Source organism: Mustela nivalis, assembly GCF_964662115.1.
Source record: "Mustela nivalis genome assembly, chromosome: 9".
NCBI classification, from domain to species: domain Eukaryota; kingdom Metazoa; phylum Chordata; class Mammalia; order Carnivora; family Mustelidae; genus Mustela; species Mustela nivalis.
The window spans coordinates 74,755,330-74,780,588 of NC_139028.1; the positions used below are offsets into that span (position 1 = coordinate 74,755,330).

Below are 25,259 nucleotides of genomic sequence, written 5' to 3' on the forward strand. Positions count from 1 at the left end.
AGTATATAGTCAAAGAGTACCTGAGTTACTTCTTCAAACTTACAAGAAGGATTTCAGTATCACAGAATGTTTTTAATTTTTTTAAGAAAACTGGTAACAGTTATCAGTGATTATGATAATTTTACATTCAAGAAAGTCGAATGTTTAATATTATTCTGTAAGTAAATATTTACAAAGCACAAAACTCTATGAAAACATGCTTACATACCTGTAATGTGTGAGGCTTATGAGCTGCCAATTAATACCTTAAAATAGCAAATCATAAAGTATTCTAAATGAGGTATTCCTCATTAGAGTCACACAGTACAAAACGAAAGCTTTACATATAATATACAAATGGGCAGAAATTTTTGAGATGAATTTCATTTAATGCATCAAACTTCAAATGAACCAGAAGAGTCATTGCAGAAAGACTGATTTTCCCATTAGAATCGGGATGACAACATAATATGACACAGCCTATAAATTATTATGTATACTCTATACACAGTGTATTTATAACACAAAATAAATTCCGATTAGAGAGTTTTAAATACAAAGAAATAACCTGTCTTGCCAGAGCTCATAGTCAAATTAATTACAGCATTTATTCATGGGGTCGACTAAGGAGATTATAACATTATTTAGAAAGAGAAACAAAAATTCAAATAAATACAAATATAAGAAAATTAAAAAGAAATGTTTCTGTGAAAGTTTTTTAAGGAGAAATGCAAACATTATTTTCTGTAAACCAGCCCCCATCCTCTGACAGGACTTGCCACAACCAAATGCAGTTTGATTCTTTATAGAAGTCGATTTTATCAGAGCTTTGATATGTGAAATGCATATTTTCTACCTACCTTGAATGTTTATAAAGTTTACGAGGTCTACTATGCAATTTCCGATCCCAATTCTCTGGATCACTGGAGTTACTGTCATAAGGATGAGGCCGTCCTGCCATCCCACTTCAAGCTTCCTCACACTACTGCTCTGAAAGCACATATGTAGCACCCATAACCTACATAAAAGAGTAGTGTTGACCTTTAAATCTATTCCACGCAGAATAAAAAGTCAATAATTGTACATACTTTCTGATATTACTGTGACATATTTTTAAAGTGATGAGCAGGATTATAAAATACTAGACATACAAAATGCCACCAATGAGATTAAAATCAACATCAGAAGGCTTTTTAGGTATTTTTCATTTGATTCCTCTATTGAATCCACTACCCCCTACCCCCAACAGTTTAATAGAGTGCTATTTATATTTAGTAAATATCCCTAACTGCCATCTGTGTATCTCATGGTTCCAAACATTAATATCGAACCAAAAAAGGCAAAACAATTCCACAGAATGATTCTTTCAGACAAAATTTCACCTAGAATACATTTAATTACTAAAACTTTTAAGATGCTTAACAAAACATCTAGTAAAACCAAATAACAAATTGATTTCTTTAATCAAGTTAAAAGACCCTGAATAGAAACTCAAAAAGAATTTAACATCATGTTTCTTTACATCCTTACATGTTTCTTTACATGTAATTACCACAAAAATATGGTATTGATGATTCATATACTTCATGCCTTTCATATGTGAGACTTGCGACAGTTCTATTATAGTCATAAAATAATAAGAAAGTTAACAGCTTTACAGAATACCTGAACTAAGTATTTTGAAGTATATTTCACTATCCAATTTAATCTTCACAACCACTTTATCATGCCCACAAACAAAAAACAGTCTCAGTCATGTAGTAACTTCGCCAAAGGTCACAATGTTGGTAAATGGCAGGATGATAAAGAACAATGAAAATTTAGAATATAGAATGATGTCTTGATCTTGAAATATTCTCAGGCTGGAATATTTTGTTTGTAAACAGTAGATCAAATTTGACGTTTAGAGACCGGAAACACCAAAAGAAAAACCAAATGAGGTCAAACAATTAGAACAAAGTTCTATAATTTGGACTAGAGCCCAGGTTTCCTGACACCCACTCCTGTATGCTTTCTATACACTTCTCCAAGATGGATTTGACAGAGGGAAGGGAGGAGGAATTATGCATAAAAGTAAAAAGGAATCCAGAACTGAGTTTCATAAAAAAATTCCCATACAATCTCACAAAAAATGCCAAAGGTAAACTTACTAAAATTGTGAGTACATCTCAGAGCTCAGAAAAAAAGAAGTATTTCCATAAAAAATAAAAAAAGAAATATTTCCACTTTATAGAAACTTTTGCTATTTTATAATTTTTTTCTTCATAGCTAGTTAGTAATTTCTTTCCAAAAGCAATTGAAAATCTTATAATAAGTGAACACTTTAATATAATAAACATGTAAATATTTAAGTAAATCAGTGATCTATCAAAAATAATAGAAAAGGGAGTGCCTGGCTGGCTCAATTGGAAGAGCATGAGACTCTTGATCTTGGGGCCAGGAGTTCAAGCCCCACAGTGGGTGTAGAGATTACTTAAATAAACTTTTTTAAAAAATAACAGAAAAGGAGAAGGGGAAGAATTGTACAATGACTAATTCAAATTGCTCAGCAAACCCCACACAGTTTATTTGCTGTATGCTCCTGGAAAAGGAAACATGTTTCTTTAAGGATCACTGTGATTAAAAAATCAGATAGCAGATGAACATAAAAACTATAAAATTATTTTGAAAACAAAAAGCCTCAATCTCTCTTCAGTTTTTAATTATAAAAATTAAAATGTTTTTACTAAAAAAGAAACTCTTTAGACATCCAAGTGGGGGCACCTGGGTGGCTCAGTTGGTTAAGCATCTGCCTTTGGCTCAGGTCTTAATTTCAGTTCTGAGATGGAGTCTCACATCAAGCTCCCTGCTTAGTGGCTAGTCTGCTTTTTCCTCTCCCTCTGCCCTTCCCCACCTTGTGTTCTCTCTTTCATAAATAAAATTAAATATAAAAACTCCTTAAAACTTCAATTTGAGATTATATCTAGTTATGCATACTGAAGAGATGAAGCAGAAGAGAAGGGTGAGAATGAACAAATCAGAGACAAGGAAAAAAAATCAGAAAAAAGTAGTCACAGAGCAAGTGGGACACAAAAGGTTAAAAAAAAATTAAGAAAAATTGATAAAAAGGAAAAAGAAAAATGTAGAAAGGCTTAGCTTAGGTGTAGAATGAGATTTAGAACATTTTTTGCCTTATTTATAGAGGTCTTCCAGTAAGCTATTTCAGGAATTAACATTTCTTTACAAGAGCATTTTATCTCCTCCTAACCCTTAACTATAAGACATACCCCCTATGGACACCCAAAGATGTCCACTGAGAGAAGAATGACCCTAAACCATAAGAGGAAGTGACTAAAATATACAACCACAAAGAACGCATAAGGTAAATTAAGATCCACATTTTCCAGAGGGTAGCATGTAACTAGCAGAAAGGAAATAACAATATGTTACTAATCAATCCTATTAATAAGCATGTATTTTACAGCTAGACACAAAAAAGTGAAGAATTTCTGATGAAAACTACCAAAAAGGTCCACTGGAAAATCATAATTACATTTCATTTGTCATTAAAACTTGGGTATCACCATGTGAAAGATTTCTCCCCAATCCTTACTCCCAACAGTCATGGCTACAAACATGCTAAAAACAAGTGAAATTCAAGTTGAGATACCTGGAAAAAATATGCCTGTTTGCCTAGATGTGCTCCTGTGTTTTCAAATTTTATCGATAAGCTACAGATAAAATTACAAATAGATAAAAGGCAAATGACACACATTATATACTATTTTGAATTGTCTAGTACCTTTTTTTTTTGGTGGTTTTACTAAAGCACAGGGACAGGACCTGTGGACAGAAAGAGCTGCTACTGAAATGTCTAATAATCTATCTTAACCAATCTCTGCATCACAGTTGGTGACATATTTTTTTTTTTAATATTTTATTTATTTGAGAGAGAGAGAGAGCACAAGCAGGGGAGGCATAGAGGGAGAGGGAAAAGCAGATTCTCTGCTAACCAGGAAGCTGGACGCAGGACTCAATTCCAGGACTCTGGGATCATGACCTGAGCTGAAGAGAGATGCTTAGCCAATTAAGCCACCCAGGCACCTGGTGACATATTTTATTTCATTCATTCAAGAACTTATGGAACACTGAATACAATACAAATTATTTTAAGATGCTAAAGTAGGGGCGCCTGGGTGGCTCAGTGGGTTAAAGCCTCTGCCTTTGGCTCAGGTCATGATCCCAGGGTGCTGGGATTGAGCCCCACATCAGGTTCTCTGCTCAGCAGGGAGCCTGCATCTCACCCCAACCCCGCTTGCCTCTCTGCCTACTTGTGAATTCTGTCTGTCAAATAAATGAATAAAATCTTAAAAAAAAAAAAAAAAGATGCTAGAGCAAGTTGTACGTTGTTCCTGTGCTCCAAAACTCACCCTAGCAAGCCAAAAAAGCCTCAGCTAAAGATTCCATATACCACTTACTCCGTGTCTCTCTCCTACCTGCATAGTTGCTACACTCTTACCCCAATTCTTCATGTCCATTAAAGTTTGGGTGTTCTTTAGGATTCCATCATCATTTGCTGGGCCCAGGGAGACACCAGACAAAACCATGAGACCAAACCCTTGACAACATCAACTGTTTTATATACTACCTACACTCTGTCTTCATTATTGCTACCTGAATTCTTCAATAAGCACCCCAAATTCAACAACACCAGGATCTTTCTTGGCCTCCCACATCAGCTAGTGTCATCTCTATTCACTAAGTCAAGAACCCTAAAGTCATTCTTGACTTCTTATTTCCCAACATCAAGTCTACTTCAAAACATTCTTTTGGGTCCTTCTCTCCCCCCTTTTTTTTTCTTTTAAGATATTATTTACCCATTTGACAGAGAGCACAAGCAGGGGGAGCCGGAGAAGCAGGCTCCCAGCCCAACAGGGAGCGGGATGTGGGGCTCGATCCCAGGATCCCACAGACACTTTACTGACTGAGCCACCCAGGCACCCCTCTCCTTTTTCATTCTAAGGCTGCTGACTTCATTAAAACCTTAACATCTATCAATTAGGCTCCCGGTTGGCCTCATTCTAAAAACATTTAATCCTTCTGTTTCCTGACCTAAACTCCTTATTATAAAAAGTTCCTTTATAAATAAGTTCCTTATTATAAAAAGTTCCTTTAAAATATGACTCTTAGGGTGCCTGGGTGGCTCAACTGGTTAGGCATCTACCTTGGGGCTCAGGTCACGATCCCGGGGTCCTGGGTTCAAGTCCCGTGTCAGGCTCCCTGCTCAGTGGGAAGTCTGCTTCTCCTTCCTCTGCCCCTTACCCCACTTGTGTGTGTACCCGCACACGCGCGCGCTTGCGCTCTCTCTCTAATAAATAAATAAATGAATCTATCTTTTAAAAAAATAAGATAAAATAGGACTCTTGCCTCCCCAATGTCTACTTCATATAAGGCAAACTAAAGTTTACTATTGTATTGATCTTGTAATCAAAAAAATAATTACTGGACCACTGGAAACAAAGTTCTTAGAAAACATGTCACAGTTCATTGCTATTTTTAGGCATGACAGAAATAATCACAATTCTAAATAATTTAGAAATAATCTGTACAGAGGCTGAAACAACTGGGTGTACTGGCTAGGGACATGCACTCAGGAGACTGCCAAAAATCAGCTAGGAAAAAGGCAATTGATTACTCTTCTTCTCTTGGATATTGCCATCTAAAAAAGGGTGGATGGAGGAATAGAATCTTCAGGACTACAATAAATAAATAAGTGGCCTTTGGGATATTATTTCCAGGTAGTATTAATTAATGGCAATGAACCACAGAAGGATTTTTTTAAAAGATAGTATATAGAAACTATTTATTGTCTTTACTATGTATCAATGAGCTAAGAAGTTTAATTTTCTCCTATTTAAAGCTTGCAGCAACCTAATATTATAATCCTGTTTCACAGATGAGGAGATTTTTGAGCTAAGATTAGAATCCCAGTCTAACAAAAAGCTCATGTTCTTTCCAATGTACCAAGCTAGGTACACAGAAATTCACATATTTGCTCCTATCGCCCGCAGATTTTGTTTTTTCTTAAACTTCAGCCAAATTTGGCTTTGTCCATCCTGTTGAGATCTCACTCTAAATAGTGTTATTATATAAAAACTTCCTTATTAACATAAAATTGTTTTTCACTCTCAAACTTTGCAAACAAAGTAATTCAAGTATGGTGGTTACTGGAGAGAAAGACCTGACAGGTAAAAGGGAAAACAATGAAAAGAACAAAATCACATAGTGATGCCAGGGCTATGAGCCTAGGACTGCCTTCAGCTGCACAAAAAGGCAAATATACAGAAGATATTTCATCTACATCAAGAAGTGGAGAGGCTGGAGAGAGTGAATACTGCTACATATAATTGTGAAAGAAATAGAAGAGGGAGAAATAACTTTTAAAAGAAAAGTAGGGCGCCTGGGTGGCTCAGTTGGTTAAGCGACTGCCTTCGGCTCAGGTCATGATCCTGGAGTCCTGGGATCGAGTCCCACATCAGATTCCCAGCAGGGAGTCTGCTTCTCCCTCCGATCTCTCTCCTCTCATGCTCTCTCTCTCTCTCAAATAAATAAATAAAATCATTAAAAAAAAAATTAAAAAAAAAAAGAAAAGAAAAGTAAACCAGAGGGGTGAAAAGAAACTTCCCACAAAGGCAGTCAAGTGAAGTGATCACGTGAGCCCCTTGTAGACAACAATGATTTATTATCTGGATAAAATATTTTTAAAACTGGAGTTTAAAAGCATTGGCAAATGTCCCAAAGCACAAAGTAGTGGGGGAAAAAAGCGTATCCTGAAAGGGAACAGAACTGTAAGTTCAAAGGGAAGTTTTTATGCTGAGTGCCCTTCCCAACCCCTATAAATATGGTGAAGGAAACCAGACAGCCATACAGCTCAAAGTAGTAGAGAAAACACCAAAGCTGGAAGTGCAGCTGGAAATTCAAGTCAGACTTATTGGGAATGAAAGAACCACAAAGGTACTGACCCAAAAATCTGAGCATAAGGTGTGCTTAGCTAAATTAATCATGTACCAAAGGGAGAGCCCAAGTAGCCTCTGCAGTAGACTATAGAGGAATTTACCCTTGAAAACTGCAGGGCATAAGATCTAGGAGTTGGATGCTTTTTAAACTGAGTGCATGCCCCAACCAGACACAGCCCAAGCTGCAGAAAGCTGAAGCCCTTACTGGCTTAGGGTGTCGGGGGCAGGCAGAGGAGCTAGAAATTAAGGGTGAGCTCCAAAATCTGAATATAATCTCAGCCCAAATTTTTGGCTAACCACCAAATCACACAGGTGGGAAAGAACTTTCCTCCACTCACTCCACAAGAGACCAAACTGAAAAACAAGTAGCTGGAAGAAGAACCAAGCACAGGTATTTGTTAGAATATACTACTTGGGAAAGAATGTTTGCAGATTGAATCCAGGCAAGTTAATGTAACACTAGAACATAAAAAAAATAATGCTCATGACAACATTACAATGCTCTGATTTTAGCCAAAAATTATGAGATGCAAAGAAATAATGAAGTAAAAAGGCAATCAATAGAAAGTGACTCCAAGTAGGTCCAGACTTAGAATTTAGCAAATGATGACTCCAAACCTTATATGGAAACAATTAAGGGAATATATTCAAAGAACTAAAATAAGAAGGTGGTTTTAACGAGTTGCAGACAGGGAATCTCAATAGACAAGTGAAAACTATCAAAAAATGAAAAATTCAGTTCCAGCTGAAAAGAGCAATAACTAAAATGAAAATTTCAATTAGATGGGCACAATAGCAGACAAGGTGAGAAAAAAAAGGGAGGGGGGGCTTGAAAATAGATGAGTAGGAATTATCCAATCCATAGAATACAGAGAAAGACGGGGAAAAAAATGAATGTATCTGTACACACGTAATAATACAACATTTAAGTAACTGGACTTACTACTGATACACTCAACAAAGTGTAATTTCAAAAGTGTTATGGTAAGTTAAAGAAGCCAGACTCAAAGTTTGCATACAGATGATTCCATTTCTATAACATTTTCAGAAAGAAAGGAATATAAAACAGAACACAGTCAAGGAGAGCACAGTTTAATTTGGAGATGGGGGAGGAGGGCAGTTTGATGGTACTGTTCTGTATCTGGATTACGGTGGTGGTGGTGGTGGTTAAGCCACTGTATGCCTTTGTCAAAATTTGTAAGACCTGGGGGCCCCTGCCTTAGTCAGTTAATCATCTGACTCTTGATACCAACTCAGGTCTTGATCTCAAGGCTGTGAGTTTAAAAAAAAAAAAAAAAAAATCCTAAGACCTATACACCAGAGAATTTTACTGGATGTAAATTTTAAAAGAAATCTTAAAAAAAAAAATTATTATTATTATAGATCCCCCCATATGATCATTATGCAAACAGTATGTGCTATATCTGACTAAATTTTGTGTAACTAGTTCCATGATATCAAATTTAAATGATTTATGTTTTCATTCAAAATCTATTCATTAAATACTTAGCACCTGCTGAAGATACTCACAGATTTAATAAAACTGCATGAAATTCCCCTTAAAAGTAGGGAACGTTGTCTATCTACAGGGCTTCCTTATCTAATCCCACCAAAATCTAAGACTTCCAAAGTCAATTCACATTCAGCCCTTCATCTCCCAGAGGTGACCCAGAGACAAAATCTCTGAGGTAACTAACCTTATGCAATTGCTATTTAAATTTTGCTGACTTCTTGAAGGCATTAATACTTCAAGAAATGTTTCGTTTGTTTGTTTCATCCCACCTTAAACAGATGAATAAATATTGATAATCTTTCCATATCTTACCCATTTTCTAATTAAATAAGAATTTAAAAGACATGGTTTTTTTATATTCCAAAAACATCTTAAGTTTTGTTTCCTGTACATACGCCCCCTTTTCCTTTTTTTCTATGACCAAATTTTGCCTTCAAAACTAGAAGCATCTTAAACTGAAATAAATCACCTTGACATAAAATTTAATATAGACAAATCTCCAATAAGCTGATGAAGTGTCTAAATCAAAGGAGATTACATTCAACTCCTAAGAACCAGCATCCTTTAAACAAAGACTCTTAAATGTTTTCATTTTTCCTCCATGACCCCTTAAACAGAATTTTAAACAATATTTTTCCCCACTCTAGGAGTCTTTTAAAATAAGTTACGTATCTTCTTCATATAACTTTACATTTTGCCCTGTTATTTCCAGAACCCTCTAGTCCTTTGAGATTTTTTGCTTCTCTGCCATCAATTCAATGGGCTAGAAAAGGCCGTAAATATGATTCAAGTTCTAGACTACACTGCTATCCACAGAACTTTGTGTTATAATGAAAATGTTTTATTTTTGCCCTGTCCAAAAAGTAACCATTAGGGGCACCTGGGTGGCTCAGTGGGTTGGAGCCCCTGCCTTCAGCTCAGGTCATGATCTCTGGATCCTGGGATCAAGCCCCGCATTGGGCTCTCTGCTCAGCAGGGAGCCTGCTTCCTTCTCTCTCTCTGCCTGCCTCTCTGCCTACTTGTGATCTGTCAAATAAATAAATAAAATCTTTAAAAAAAAAAAAAAAAGTAACCATTAGCCATATGTGGCTACTAAGCACTTAGGACGTACTACAACTGAGGAAATTTTTAATTTTCCATTTTAATTAATCTAAATTTAAAGAGCAGTATGTGGCTAGTTAACTACCATATATGCCAGCAAGTTAGAGGCAGAATATCAGTGCCTGGCACCACCATCCCCCTCAAAAAAGTTATTTTCCTCTAAATGTTTCATTTTAAGGACTCTAAAACTTGCCTTGAGACAAAATACTTGCACATACATATACATAAACTAGTTATCTTTGTGTCTAATATTATAGGTAGTGTTCAACTTTATTAAAATAAATTTTATTTTCTTATATTCAAAGATCATAAAGGCTTATTTCAAAAACTAAAAGTCGGTTGTACTGGTATATGAATAGACAAACAAACCAAAAGAAGAGAAGAGAAGGTCTAGAAATAGATCCCTAAAACATAAGAAAATTTGATATACGATAAAGAAGTAGCTTCTCGAATCATCTGAGGAAAGGACAGACACTAATAAGTGGTATTGGGACAAATGGATAAATAAACATCTGTGAAAACATAAAACTCAATCCATACCTCACAAATACTTGGATACACTCCAAAAAAATCAGCTATCTAAATGTAAAAATTGAAACATACAATATTGCAAAAAACAGCAGGAATAATAAACACAACTTAAAGACTTTTTACTATATAAAGAACTCTTTAAAAAGAGAGGGGGGAAAAAAAAAAACAGATAACTCCCCTCTCCAAAATAGAGAAGGATGCACAGTAGACATGGGAAATTCTCAAAAAAATAAAGGCAAATAAGCAGCCTTAAACCTATAAAAGTATGTTCAACTCAACTCATAAGAGAAATGCAAGATAACACTTCAAATTTTGACCATATATTCTGTTGGTCAGACTGAAGAGATGGATATTCTCTGCATTCTCATAACTGCTAATGAAAAACAATTCCCCATGGAGAGTAATTATGCGATCTCTAAATTATACAAATGTTTACCAGCCCCACTTCTAAGAATCTCCTGAAGATATAACTCTACAAATACTAATCAAATATTCAAAATATATTCACTGTGGCCTTATTTCTAATGGCAAAAGACTCAAAACATCTGAATGTACATCAGCAAAGACTAAACAAATAAAATGTGGTAAATCTACACAATGAAATACTATGCATATATAAAAATTAAGGGAGGGGTGCCTAGGTGGCTCTCAGTCCATTAAACAACTGGCTCTTCATTTCAGGTCAGGTCATGGTCTCAGAGTCATGAAAGCAAGCTCCATCTCAGGCTCCAAGCTGGGCATGGAGTCCATCTAAGATTCTCCCACCTCACTGGTGCATGCTATCTCTTTAATTAATTAATTAATTAATTAAAGGAGATCCTCAAGTACAATTGTGGATTAATATACAAGATATGTTAGGTGGGGGGAAAAACGAGTGAAAAACAAGTAGTACATGGTTTGTTAACTTTTGTGAATAAATTAAATATAAATACACACACACACATAAATACAAATATACATATATTTATTTTTGCAATAAGAATTAGAAGAATAACCAAGACTCTAATAGAAATGGTTACCTACAGGGGCAGAATGGGAATGGGGTGAAAGGAATACAAATATAAGCAAGACTTCTGGGTATTCTTTTTATATAGTTTTGATATTTAAACCATATATTTATATATTCTAAATAAATAACTAAAAAGTCTACTACTACCATGTCCTAAAGTGTACCATTTAATGTTTGTTTTTTTTTAAATAAACAGTAGATGTCCTTATAAATATAATTGCAGATTTAGTAGCAATAAAAAGGATTGCCATGTCACTCAAATTCATTCACCTCTTATTAACTACCTCCACCTAGAATAGTAATGACCAAGACATATTAAAATAGAATCTTGAAAGAAAAAAATGAAGCCATCCTCCTGGGGAAGTTTAGCAGACCAATGGTAGATTAAATATGTTTCAGCATTAAGAAAACTCCAGCCAAATATGTAATGAGATTTTTCAAGTAGGACTAAGGCACAGGGTGTTCTAAATGCACCTAATTCAGGGAACCTTGGATAATAAGTTGGATTTTCATATATATTTCATATATATTATGACTGATATATGCTAATCCACATATCAATCCTATAAGACACAGAGGTGTCTTTTATAAAAAATTGAGAAATGGGTTTAGGCTTAAAGGGATTATGTTATTTGCCTAATGTCACAGCAAATAAATAAATCAAGACACAGATACACATCTCTGTAGTCAAAATCAGTGTTTTTTCCACCATACTATACAGTCTCTCAAATTTAATATGCAACCCATCAAAATGCTATACCCAGAAAATAAGTGTGTTAGTGGTAGCACTTCAAATCCCTACAAGAAAGATAGATATACAGACAGATTCAAGGTTAGATAGATAGATTCTAAAAAAAAAAACTGCTTAAAACTATTTGATAAGATCCTTTCCTTCTTCATGAGTCTCACCCAAATTCTAAAAATTTCACCGTACAACATAAAATCATTAAAAAACAACAACAACAACAACAACAACAACAAGGAGAAAATAAGTGAATGATTATCTGACTCTCAGAATAAGGAAGGAATTTCTAAGCCTCAAATCAAAGAAAAACACTATCAAGATAAAGACTGCTAGTCTGACAAACAGGAATGTGCTGCCAGCCAACTTATGCTAACATTCTCAGCAAAGACTGGTGAAAACTTCATTAGAGATCAGAATTAGGACTATACACAGGTTTCAAGAAACATTAAGTTAGACTACATAAAAATTCAAATAAAATATACCGTATTTTATTATACCAAACAAATATACCCAAAAAATCATAAAAAGTTTCATAATACAAAACAAAGAATTAAAATCTTAAATACATAAGGATATTTATATATCCATATTAAAATGCCACAACACTATGGGCAAAGTTCATAAACTAGCAATTTACAAAAACAAAATAGTGAGTCAAAAATGGGGAACAGCAGAAATAGTCAACCTCGGTAGTAATACAAGAAACCCAAGTTAAATCTGAGATGTTTAACCTATCAAATGGTCAAAGATGTGTTGGTTGGTTTTAATAACAAGCAGTGATAGCTGAAGTACAGATAAAATGACTATTCAAGTTTGTGGGAACATATATTATAAAACTTTCAGGCTATTATGCACTTTGGCACAAGAATCCCTACTTTTAACTTTATCCTAACAAATACATTCATCAAAGCATTTATGATGATAGAAGGGGAGAGGAAAGAGGAGGAAAGAAATGTTAGTTTTTAAGTCTATGTATCTGTTATATCATTCAAATTTTATTTTAATTTCTCAAAAGAAAAATTTGAAGTCACTACATACGGAATGATCCCAACTGCAGGGGCAAGGGAGGGAGGGGGTTGAAGCAATTATCACTGTGCCATGGGATTATAGTGCCATTTTCTTCCTTGCTCTTTGCTAAATGTCCCAAATTGCATGCAATGTATTATACTTTAATAGTAAAAAAGAAATTAGTCCAAAAATATACTTTTAGAAATAATTTTCAAAATACTCTTACAATTTCAAAACCAACAAGTGTTTAAGACTGCTGTCAAACAGTATCACTCACTGATGAATGATAAATGAAAGTAATGATGAAAGATGTCACACCACTTTTCTTCTAAAATATGACACTTTCTCCCTTAATGTTTTGAGTTCAACTAACTTAACAGCTGTATATATATATATATATATATATATATATATATATAATGTATATATACTGTCATACCAGTATTAGATATACACTATGTAAACAGACAAAAAATGGAAACGAAAAAGGGATTATTCTAAATATATATAAATTATAATATATATAAATGAAAGTTCTACTTGGTCCTTCAGAAAAAATAAGTTCTCCATACATTCCCAGAAGTACATAACTGAAATAAACCACCCAGAATCAGGAGACTTGCAGGTCTGAATACTAGTCTCAGCTTCCCCACTACCAGCTAGTAACTTCTATAAAAATCAGGTAAGAGGGTTTAATCTGCCCTTCCAAAAATTAGAGTATTAATGATTTAAAGTACTTTCAGTATTATGGTTTTATAATTCCACTACTTTCTAATAACTCAACATTCTTTCTCAAAAGAGAAACTCAGGCATTGTGGAATACTCAGTAAGAAGAAAACAATAGTGCCCCATAGCTACCATCTTTACAGAACTTCTTTAAGAAAACTCTAACAAATGAGGAACCAAAAGGACAGAGCAGATTGTATTGTTTGCTCTCTAGATGTGAGAAAAATCAAATTTAATCTTGCATCGCATAAAGCACACTGTCCTGAATGAAATAATTACCTTTGAAATAACACAGCATTTATATGCAAGACCATTCAAGAAAATTATAAAAATACTTTGTTGCACAATTTTGCACCTGAGATCTCAGATTCATATTCTGAAGGTATCTGAACTTTAAAGCTTACTTGTAAGGAGATATTTAACATAGTCTATAAACACTAAACATAGGATAATTTTCTCACCTGCTATAGCAATACCAGTCAAAGAAATAAAAGGGAGACAATCCAAATTAATAAAAAGAGTTTTATATTTAGAAGCAAATAACAGCATCCCAATAGATGATTTTTTAAATGGAAAACCATCTCTCCAATGTATTCTCTTTCCCTTTTTGCTGCTATTCTACCTAGCATTCAAATTACATAGAATACCAGCTATCAGTCAATGGATGCCAACATGAAAAGCACGAAAAAGAGCTTTCTATTGTTCAATGTTGACGAGAATAAAGAAAAAAACATTTTAATTCCTAGTGGAAGTCATATGGCAAGGCTGTAAATAACCATTTGAACTTGTTTCCCTGCAAAAGAGATAGCTGGATATAAATTTACCTGATGGATGTGTTTCAAGATCATAGGCTATTTTCTGAGCATAAACACAGAACAAAGTGCTAAGAAGTGATACTCACTTTACTATTTACATAGCATTTTTACATGTTTTATTTTATTTTATTCTCAAATTCATTTTTCATTCTCTCTCCATTTTTTATGTAAGGAAACAAAGGCTCATAGAGGTGAAGTAACCTCATAGAGCTTACTAACATTTGGCTTTAAATCCAGATCTAAATGATCCCAAATAAAGTATTACAAGCTGATAAGTGTGTTTACAATTTAAAATGACCTCAGAAAAGTATTATTCATACTTTCTAATCAAGTACTTCAGTGATTCACTATGAGACTCTCATTCCGAGCCAAATACTAAATGTTAATCTCAATTTGCAACCAAAAATATTAATAGATAATTCATTTCAATTATAAAGACAAAAATAAGTACCAAGTGCCAGACATTTTTACATTTTCAAACAGAAAAATATAAACTAGGAATTAAGGGCAAAGAAAGATGCTTTCATTAGCAAAGATATCTTTCAGCATCTTAGTGATTTTTAGCACTCTACTGTGACATAAGGTCATGTATTTCACATAAAATCTTTCTTCTTCTATGATCAAGTTCATACTGTTTCAAGTACTCAGCTCACTGTATTGCCATCACCTATTTGACATTTACTAACCTCTAATTCTCTCCCAGGTTCTCGGAATTCTGATTGCCTTCTATCTCTGTGCTCTAGACTACTACCTGCTTAGCAAGGAAATGTTTCAAGTATGTCAAAGTAAACCAGAGAAAGCCATGGGAAAAATGCAACATTAGCTTGAACCCTAACAAACATTCTATCCAAAAGGAGAAAAAAAAATTCTTAAATAGTTCTTCCTCCATTAGTGAACACCTATAAACTACCTCTTCCTCCCTCACTGTGGGTTCATAACCAACAAAGAAACAAAATTGAGGAGTCAGACAGATAAAGATAAAAATACAGCTAAAACCAGTGGCCAAGGAAGCTTCCTATTATTTCAAAAGTAAATTAAACTTACTTAGATCTGTAGATATACCATTTCCTTTTTCCTAATAGGGCCCAGCCTGCTCAGGTAAGTCTACCATACAGATATAAAGAGAATGTATATCCTAAGAACTGGGAGTTCCAAAAACAGAACCAGAAGGCACTGAGCAAAAACACTGAATCCCTTCTCCTCGTTTCACCTAATGCTTTCTTGGGAAGGCATTTCAGGGGGTTAAAAAAAAAAAAAAAAAAAGGCAGGGCGGGGGGAGCTACTTCAAAGAGTTACTTACAAGTCATGGTAGAAGCGGGGTGGTAGGGGAGAATGTTGCCCCCTTCAACAAACAATCACCACAAGTACACAACAGATTCTTCAAAAATGTTTTTAAAACTTTCAAAAAGCAACACCTCACAAACATAATACATATCTCCTGTTTCACTTCTTATTCTAGAGAGGTGGAGAGACTGGATGAAGAGATTAATAGACTAGCTGAACCTGAGAAGACCAGGTTAAAAGGAAGAAAACCAAGTTTGCAAACTACCGAAGAGGTCCTCATGAAAAACCAATATTCTCTGTAGTCCTTGTATGAGTTACAGTAAATTTAGCTGCAAAAGGCAGAGCTTTGTAAAACTGCACAGTAGATGAAAGGGTACTTCACCATTTTATCTTCCTTTTCAAAACTCTCTCCCTCACCTAGACTCCTCTCACCCTCGTCCCCTCCAAAGACTCCCCACCTTGCCTTCAATATGCCTAAGGTCCACTTCTTTCTGGGTCTGACCTCTAAACTTCCATTCCCCTCAGTCCAACTAAATATGAATCAGATTATGTGATTAAAGTATTTCCCACTAATGGGTAAATGTGCCTTAATCCACGGGGTTCAACTCTACAAATTATCACTAAGCTCTACTATGTGTAATGCACTGTGTTTAGTCAAAGTAACTATTCTTAAAAGAAAAACTAACCACTGGGTTCAATTTTACAAATATCACTAAACTACTATGTGTAATGCACAACTAGTTATATCAAGTTTTTAACGTACAACGTAAAGAGGAGGATCATGAGTGCCTGCTTCACATTATACTCCCCCAACCCATTTCTTTCTATCCCTATACATCCTCCCCTCACCCCATCTGCCAGGAACAGAACCCAAGAAATTAATATTGCTTCCAGTAAGAGTCAATGACCAGGAAGACAATGTGCCATGGCAGAGCAACCAATAAACATTCAAAACTACAGATCAGTTATAGAGGGTCTCCTGAATTTAATTTCATGTGTTAATTACAAGTACAGTAAGAGGCCTCTCACTGAATCAATTTCCTTACAAGATACCTGTAAATTAGCTTTGTTCAGAACCTTTAGTTATTAAGCCATAAATACTGAGAAATTTCTTTGGTTGTTTCCATGGTTAAAACAAAAAAGTACCAATCCCATTTGCTATACTGACTTCAAGGTTATTAAATTCGGCTATTAAATTTTTTTTTGATTTTGTGTTTTATTTTTTTTCAGTGTTTCAAAATTCATTGTTTATGCACCACACCCCAGTGCTCCATGCAATACGTGCAACCCATAATACCCACCCAGGCTTGCAATACCCTACTCTCCTCCCCACCAAAACCCTCTGTTTCTTGGAGTCCACAGTCTCTCATGGTTTGTCTCCTCCTCCGATTTCTGTTTTGAATTTGACATTTTTCCTCAAATCCTCCTACGTCGGAAATTCCAAACTGATATATTTGTTTTAAATCTTCTTTTTTCTCCCAGTTGTAAAATTTATTCATTCTGACCTAAAACAGAGGTCCAAAACTGGAAAGCAGGATACAACTACTGACAAGCTTGGGTTTGGTTAGGCCACATTAGGTTATTTTTAATTGTTTTAAGCAGTTGTCAATATTTTTAACAATCAAGAGACTGCATGTAAAAATCTAGATTTCCTGTGTTCTATTAAAAAGGCTGAAAATTGGGCCCACATTCACGTATGGCACTAATCAGGTGGACCTCTTAACTGAATGTCCCTCTAAGATGAGGCATAAGCTCCCTACTTTCAGTTCACTCATTCTCATCTGTCTAGTACCTGCAGGCATGTGAGTTTGCTATTCTTAACATACTCCTATGGAAGGTGCACATTTCCCAGCTCACTCTCACATTTCACCAAGTCACCTAAACATAAAAAACCACAAAGCAGATCTTGCCGGTTTGCAACTTAATAGTTAATAAAAATTTTTCACAAGGCTTAGAAGAAAGATAAGATAAAAATTCAGATGGGTAACGGGTGACATAAAGGTAAAAAACCCATCTGAAAGCTTTTCTGGGAGGGGAAAAAAAAAAGGTGAAAGAACTCAAAAACACAGAGACAATAAAAACCTTCCTGATGGAGCACTTTGTTAACTAACTCCATGATTCCTTACCATGGAGCTCCATGCTTCAGATCCTCCCCTTAACTTTCTCTTTATACATAACAATAGCAGATAGGTCATAAAATCTGAGAAATTTTGGGATATTTATAAAACACATTTACACCTTTGGAAATAATTCTCATGCACTTTTGAAGTCTTCATCAACATCAAATTCTTTCCCAAGTATTTTCTACGGCTTTCCACTTTACATTCGTGACAACTACAGTCCTCATTTTCAAGGCTTGGACTTCAGTCCTGGACGGTTTCTCCAGCACAGAAACTTTTTTTGGCCCTTAAGGTTGCATTACTCATTAGACCTCTTATTCCAATCTCTACAGTCTATTTCATTCAAAATTTACCCTTAACCCCCTCTCTAAAAATTCTTGATCATATTTGTGCGGGGGGAGAAGGGGGATGCCTAATTGCCCCCCAAAATAAATACACTGGGCTGCTTCACTGGGATTTAAATAAAAAGCATGAAAACGCTTGAAGATTAAGAAATTTTAAAAATGATTTTTATATACTAAGTGCCTAAAGAGACAAGTGAGGCTCTAGCTTTGGCAAGTGTGAACTTTTCATCACGGACTCTATAATACTGACAACTACTGTACGAGACCTAGGAGACACAGGGATGGTCTCCTTAACCCCACACGAGCAAATTACCAAATGATGTCTCCTCTCCCTGCACCCCGTCCTCTTCCTGCACCACCCTAAAAAAGCGTGTTAGGGGACTTGCCTCTGAAGAAGAAAAAAATGGGCAGCTTTTCTGTGCAGTGTTTGGGAAAACAAAGCTTTACCATACGCGATACTGTTAAAGCATAAAACCACGCAGCACCTTACAGGAGTCTCACTCCTCTTCACCCAAAGGGGAGAATACCTGCTACTCTATCCCCTATTGTGATGCGCCCTCCTGAGGCTGTCGCTACGTTAGCCCAGCGGTGACAGGAAAAGGGGCGGGGCACGGGGCAGCTCAGCCCTGGGAAGGAGGGATGAGGAGGGTATCGCCTTCATCCCCGGAGAAAGGCCTCGGGACTCCCAACCCAAAAACAGCACCCCGAAAACCCAAGTCCCATCCTTGCCACTCCGAACCGGTTACCAGCTGCCGGAGCCCAGAACCCCCTCGCCCCCCACCCCAGTCTCCTAGCAGGGTCTAGGACGCCCAGACCACCGCCACAGCAGCCGGGCGCTCAAGCCCAGATTCGCCCTCCGCCCCCTTCCTCCTTTGCCCAGCCAAGCCCAGCCTCCGGCGCCGCCCCCACCGAGTTCCCCAGCTGAGCCCAGTCACCCTCGAACCTGCAGTCCCTCTTGTGTGTCCACGGAGGGCCCAGGCAAAGGCGGGGGTTAGGGACACCCCCGCTTCCTCCTCAACTGGATCCCTCCCGAGGTGTCTGTGGCGGCGGCCACTCAGGCGGCTGCGGCTAACAGAGCCGCCCGGGCAGGTTACAGGCCGGCTCTTAAGCCTCTTCTCGCGAGAGCCCTGAGTCTGAGGAGGCGAGGCTAGTCGTGTTCTCGCGAGAATAGCAGCTCAACGCCCGGGGGTGGGCGGGGCGCCGAGGGTGTAGGCAGTTGAGGGAGCAGCAGTTTGGGTTGGGCTTTGTGCCTGGGGGCTGGGGTCGCTGAGTGCTGGGCGCCTATCCTCACGGACGTTAGTCTGGGGTTGGAAGGAGATCCTCAAATCTGAGTGGCTGCGACCAGAGTTACCCCCAAACCTTTGAGTCCCACGTTTTTCCTTCGACTTCCTGTCACCGTTAGAAAAAAACGGACAGCGTTTCCAACCCAGAGTTCTAGAGAAAAAGCTCTGGGACCCGGTGTGCCCAGGGAAATCGTTTCCCTCGATTGAGCAAACTCCGACACCGCCACCTGGGTCCGGGAAAGGCGGTCGTGCGCACGCCCGGTGTCCGCGGCTGTTTGTTTTTAAAAGCTGGCTTGGCGGGAACCGGGCTGCCGGCTGAAACTCCAGCAGCTGGACCGCCCAGCCCACGTCGAGAGGGACGCGGGTCGCACATTTTGCCTCTGGGGGCAGAGGGTCGCCGGTTCACGGAGTTTCAGTCCCAACAACTTCACTGAGCCTACGGTGTGTCAAACGCCGGACGGTCCGTAGGGCTTGGGGCGGGGCGGGGGGGAGAGGCGGGGAGTAGGAGAGGCGGTCTGCGCTCCCCGAGGTCACACCGCGTGGGCGAGAGGAGCCGGAAGGTGCGAACCCACTCTGCGGGGATAAAAACCGGGTCGCTCGCCGTGAGCTGCGGGAGCTGAGAGCGAGCTCTGCCTGCCGTGTGGAGGAAAGACTCCACCGGGCAGAAGGATGAGTAAGAGTTGCCCAGTTTTGAGAAGAGTAGGAGGGGCGTTGCCAGCAGAGGACGCAAAAGAGGAAGAGGATGGGTTTGAGTAATTTGGTATGAAAACAGATCTTGCGGAAAGCACTGGGTCGAAGAGCTTGTAGTCGTTGTTTATTTCGGAAGAGAAAAAGTTCTCAGTCTCCCACCCTGTGAAGTGTTTTTCCAAACCCAGGTTTATGCTAAGGAGATGAGTTTTGCTGCACGATACAGGATAGTGACTATCCTCGTCCAAGTACAGTCACGTATCAGAGACGCGAGGGAAACAGGTTATTATTACAGTATGCCAAACTACTATTGCCAACATCCTGCTACCTCGGAAATTCCCAATAATCTGAGGATTTCTAAGAAGAGGGATCTAACAGAATTTTTGTTATACAATGACTCCCAGGGAGAAAGGTTAGAAAAGTCCTCGGGCAACAAAACAAAAGCTTCACCAGTCTTGATTTATTGTCAAAATTTTCTTCTGTAAGCTGAAAATCAAAGGAAGTGATTCGATAGTCCAAGTTAGGTTTAGAGAGGTCTGTCAAACAGGAATCCTTTCCCTATATTAAAATAGAAGCTATAATTTCCTACAGAAAGACTGGTATTCTATAGAGCTCCCGCCAATCTCCCTTTAGACACGTTATTTTCATATTTATTATATATATTTATATATACAGTAGTTTAATTTGACTCACTCTATCCTCCCCACAAGTAATTAGGAAAACAAAAAGTAGCTGTAACCTTGCTGTGGACCAATCAGGTGTTCTGCTTAGCATAATTCACAAGTTCTAGTCCAAGTTCCAGAAAATCTCCAGGAAACATTGGAAGAATCATGTCAGCAAGTATTTTAGATGAATATGGAAACTTTGCTCCATACTGGAATCCAAACATTTACCTTGCTTTGAGAGGCCTATAGCTATTTCATTCTGTTATTCGAAGGAAGGAAGGAAGGACTGAAGGAATGGAGGGAAGGAGGGAAGAAGCAAGGAAGTATAAAAATCTAAGGAAGCTATCACTATCATTTGCTTAAAAAAAAGTTAACCTATCAAAATATTACTTTGGGGAGCATTGGTAACATCTATATGTCTAATAGGTAATGCCATTAATTAAGATCATCACAAACTGCACAATCATTTGTGTTAGCTGACTGAATGAGGCAAGGTTCATACCCCTAATGAAAATCTTCTACAATATCAATCACAATACACACCAGAAAGATTACAAATAAAGAGAATTTTTTAAAAGATTTTATTTATTTGAAAGGAGAGAGAGAGGGAGCCTGATCAGGGGTGGGGGATTGGGGGAGGTGTGGCAAAGGGAGAAGGAGAAGCCGACTCCTTGTGGAGCTGGGTGCGGGATGCAAGGCTTGATCCCAGGATCCTGAGATCATGACCTGAGCCAAAGGCAGCCGCTTAACTGACTGAACCACCCAGGTACCCTTTACGAGAAGTTTTATACAGAAGCAATGAACAAATAAATTCCTTTGGTTGTATTATTGCACCACGTAGCATGCTAAGACAAGATTGTTTCACAGCAGAGAAGAAAATGGACTTCTCGTTGAATACTTGTTCAACTAATGATAAGCCACAGACCCAAAATCCTATTTAACTTTAAAGCCTGGGATTTCTTTTTACTCTAAGGTTTGACCACTGTCACCTAATGGCAGGAACAGAAAAATCACATTAACACCAATAGAACGCTATCCCTAGGCACAGGCATTATTAATATGCAGATTCTACTGACTTTAATGAGATGCGTAGTAACAAAGGGAAAGCAAAACAGGTCATAAGGAAATAGAGATGATAATGCTGTGGGAAGTCAGAGATAGGAAAGATTACTTTTAACTGAAGAGATGAAGAGGGTGCAGGAAAGGGGGAGGATGGGTGTTTGATCTGGAGCCTTGAAGAACAGATAGGATCCATGCATGAAGAAATAGTAGGAAAGGACATTTTTTTTTTTTAAGTAAATTCATTGCCTAACGCAGGGCTCAAATTCATAATCCAAAGATGGAGTCCCAGACTCTACCAACTGAGCCAGCCAGGTGCCCCAAGAAAAGACATTCTTATGAAGAGACCAACAAAGGCATATAAATGGCTAAGCAAGAGAATGAATAGGAAGTTTGTTTTTTGGTTTTTGTTTGTTTGTTTTTTAACACCAAGAAAATGTTTTAATTAGACTACAGAAACAATAGTTATAGTACATAATATTCACGAGCAAAAAGATATACTGTATTATAAGTACTTACAATATTACAAACCACTTACTCCCTTTACATTTTCCATATTTTAAGTTCATATATGAAGATAATCAGATTTACAATTTTAGGAAGAGGGGAGGAAAAAAGTGTATTTAGTACCAGCTAGATGTATTCACTGTATGCTCCATTATTTATATGCAAGGCCAGGTGACTGGAAGTGCCATTGTAGGAAGTAATGTAAGAAAAGTAAAAAGGAATTGTGACATAAGAGCCTGGATATTAGGTTAAAATAGGAGTCTGCAAACTTTCTGTAACTTGTTAGTTTGCAATAGGGTAAAACCTCAGAATTTTCACAACTTTTGACAAATACTGTTATTTTTTTTTTTTGTAGAGACAGACATGGTGATCCAAACATTTACATAGAAATGCAAAAGTCTTAGAATGTGAATACGAGTGTTTTCATTTGCTCTCTAAATAAATACATAAATACTTTTAAAAAAATCCTAGACATGATACCAAAAGACAGTCATTAAAAAAAATTGACAAATTTGGGACGCCTGGGTGGCTCAGTTGGTTAAGCGGCTGCCTTCGGCTCAGGTCATGATCCCAGCGTCCTGGGATCAAGTCCCACATCGGGCTCCTTGCTTGGCAGGGAGCCTGCTTCTCCCTCTGCCTCTGTCTGCCACTCTGTCTGCCTGTGCTTGCTCTCGCTTCTCTCTCTATGACAAATAAATAAAATCTTTTAAAAAAAGATTTTAAATAAATAAATAAATTTTAAAAATTCACAAATTATGAAATTTCGATTCATAAATATAATCAGTAAAATTTCTTGAGCTTCAAAATATAGCTTTAAAAGAATGAAAAGACAAACCACAGATTGAAAGGTAATGTTTGAAATCATAGAAAGGACTTATATCCACAGTATATAAAGAATTCTTACAACTCAATAAGAATCCAACTAAAAAACAGCAAAAGACTTGCACAGACATTTCTATGAAGATACACAGATGGCTAACACACACAGGAAAGGGTGCTCTGTGTCATTAGACAATAAGTAAATGTAAGTTAAAACCAGAGTGATTTAAGATACACCACAAACCCACTAGAATGGCTATAATAAAAAATCAGACAATGACAAATGTGGACAAAGATAGGGATAAACTTGAAGCTTCAGACTTTGCCAATGTGAACATAAAATATTACAACCATTTTGGGAAATAGTAGTTTTCTAAAGTTAAATATAAACTTAACCATACAATCCAGCAACTTCATTCTTAGGAATCTACCCAAGAGAAATGAGAAAGTCTGTCTACACAAAAACTTATGTGTGGTGTTCATAGCAGCATTATCCATAATAGCCAAAAACTAAAAATAATCAATTGGTGAATAGATAAATGCAGTATATTTATACAATGGAGTACCCTTTGGCAATAAAAAGGAATAACATACTGATACGTACTACAACACAGATAAATCTCAAAAACAGTGAAAGTCAGGGGCACCTGTGTGGCTCAGTGGGTTAAAGCCTCTGCTTTTGGCTCGTGTCATGATCCCGGGGTCCTGGGATCAAGCTTTGCGCAGGCACTCTGCTCAGCAGGGGGCCTGCTTCCTCCTCTCTCTGCCTGTTTCTCTGCCCATTTGTGATCTCTGCCTGTCAAATAAATAAATAAAATCTTAAAAAAAAAACCAACAACAGTGACAGTCAGATGCCAAAGACTCCATATTGTATAATTTCATGAAATGTCTAGAAGAAATGAATGAATGAATGAAATGAATGAAATGTTAGATGAAATGTCTAGAAAAAGCAAAATTTCTAAAAAAAATTGCTAAAAAGCAAATTTCTAAAAGAAATTGCTAAAAAGCAAAATTTCCTTAAAAAATTGCTAAAAAGCAAATTTCTAAAAGACACTAAGCTGATCTATGATTGTGGAGGCTAGGAGTGGGAGCAAGGATTGACTGCAAATGGGCTCAAGGAAACTTACTAAAGGTAATCTTCTAAAATGGAATGTGCAATAGTTGCACAATATTATTAATATTTCTAAATATTACAGCATACAACAGGTGAATTTTTTTTAAGATTTTATTTATTTATTTGACAGACAGAAATCAAAAGTAGACGGAGAGGCAGGCAGAGAGAGAGAGAGAGAGGGAAGCAGGCTCCCTGCTGAGCAGAGAGCCCGATGCGGGCCTCGATCCCAGGACCCTGAGATCATGACCTGAGCCGAAGGCTGCGGCTTAACCCACTGAGCCACCCAGGCACCCACAACAGGTGAATTTTATGTAGTTTATATTTCAATAAAGCTGTAAAAAGAAAAAAAGACTTTAATGCTATTGGGTTGGATACCTCAGTTAATTCTTTGGATTCCGTATTTTTTTTTATTTTTTAATTTTTAAAAAGATTTTATTTATTTGTTTATTTGACAGAGATCACAATTAGGCAGAGAGGCAGGCAGAGAGAGAGGGAAAAACAGGCTCCCAGCTGAGCAGAGAGCCCAGAGAGCCCAGTGTGGGTCTAGATCCCAGGACCCTGGGATCATGACCAGAGCAGAAAGCAGTGGCTTAACCAACTGAGCCACCCAGGTGCCCCTCCTTTTTTTTTAATCACCCTGTTTTAGTTTGCTTTAAAAAAGACTTCTGAAACTCATATAATTTAATGGCAAAAAATATATAACCCAATTTAAAAATGGGCAAAGGACTTGAACAGACATTTTACAAAAGGAAACCTACTTGGGGCAGCTGGGTGGCACAGTCAGTTAAGCATATAACTCTTGGTTTTGGCTGAGGTTGTGATCTCAGGGTAGTGACATTGAGCCCTGTGTGTGTTAGGCTCCATATTGTATAATTGGAGCTTAAGACTCTCTCTTCCTCTCCTTTTGCCCCTCTCCCTGCTTGTACTCTCTCTTTCTCTCTAATAACTAAATAAA

The 25,259-nt window shown here is 37.3% G+C and overlaps 1 protein-coding gene across 3 annotated transcripts in view; it reads right to left on the reverse strand.

The window, feature by feature from the left end:
* Positions 1-20,105, reverse strand: part of BTBD10 (BTB domain containing 10) — a 73,941-nt gene extending 53,836 nt beyond the window's left edge. The window contains exons 1-2 of one of the 3 annotated variants that reach the window (XM_082683201.1): positions 19,114-19,318; positions 840-997 (exon numbers count right to left, since the gene is read on the reverse strand). In XM_082683201.1, the coding sequence (XP_082539327.1) occupies positions 840-940 (101 nt within the window). In that variant the 5' untranslated portion in view covers positions 941-997; positions 19,114-19,318. Of the gene's footprint in view, positions 1-839; positions 998-19,113 lie in introns of all 3 variants that reach the window. The other 2 variants (XM_082683202.1, XM_082683199.1) reach the window with 2 other exon arrangements.
* Positions 20,106-25,259: the final 5,154 nt, after the last annotated feature.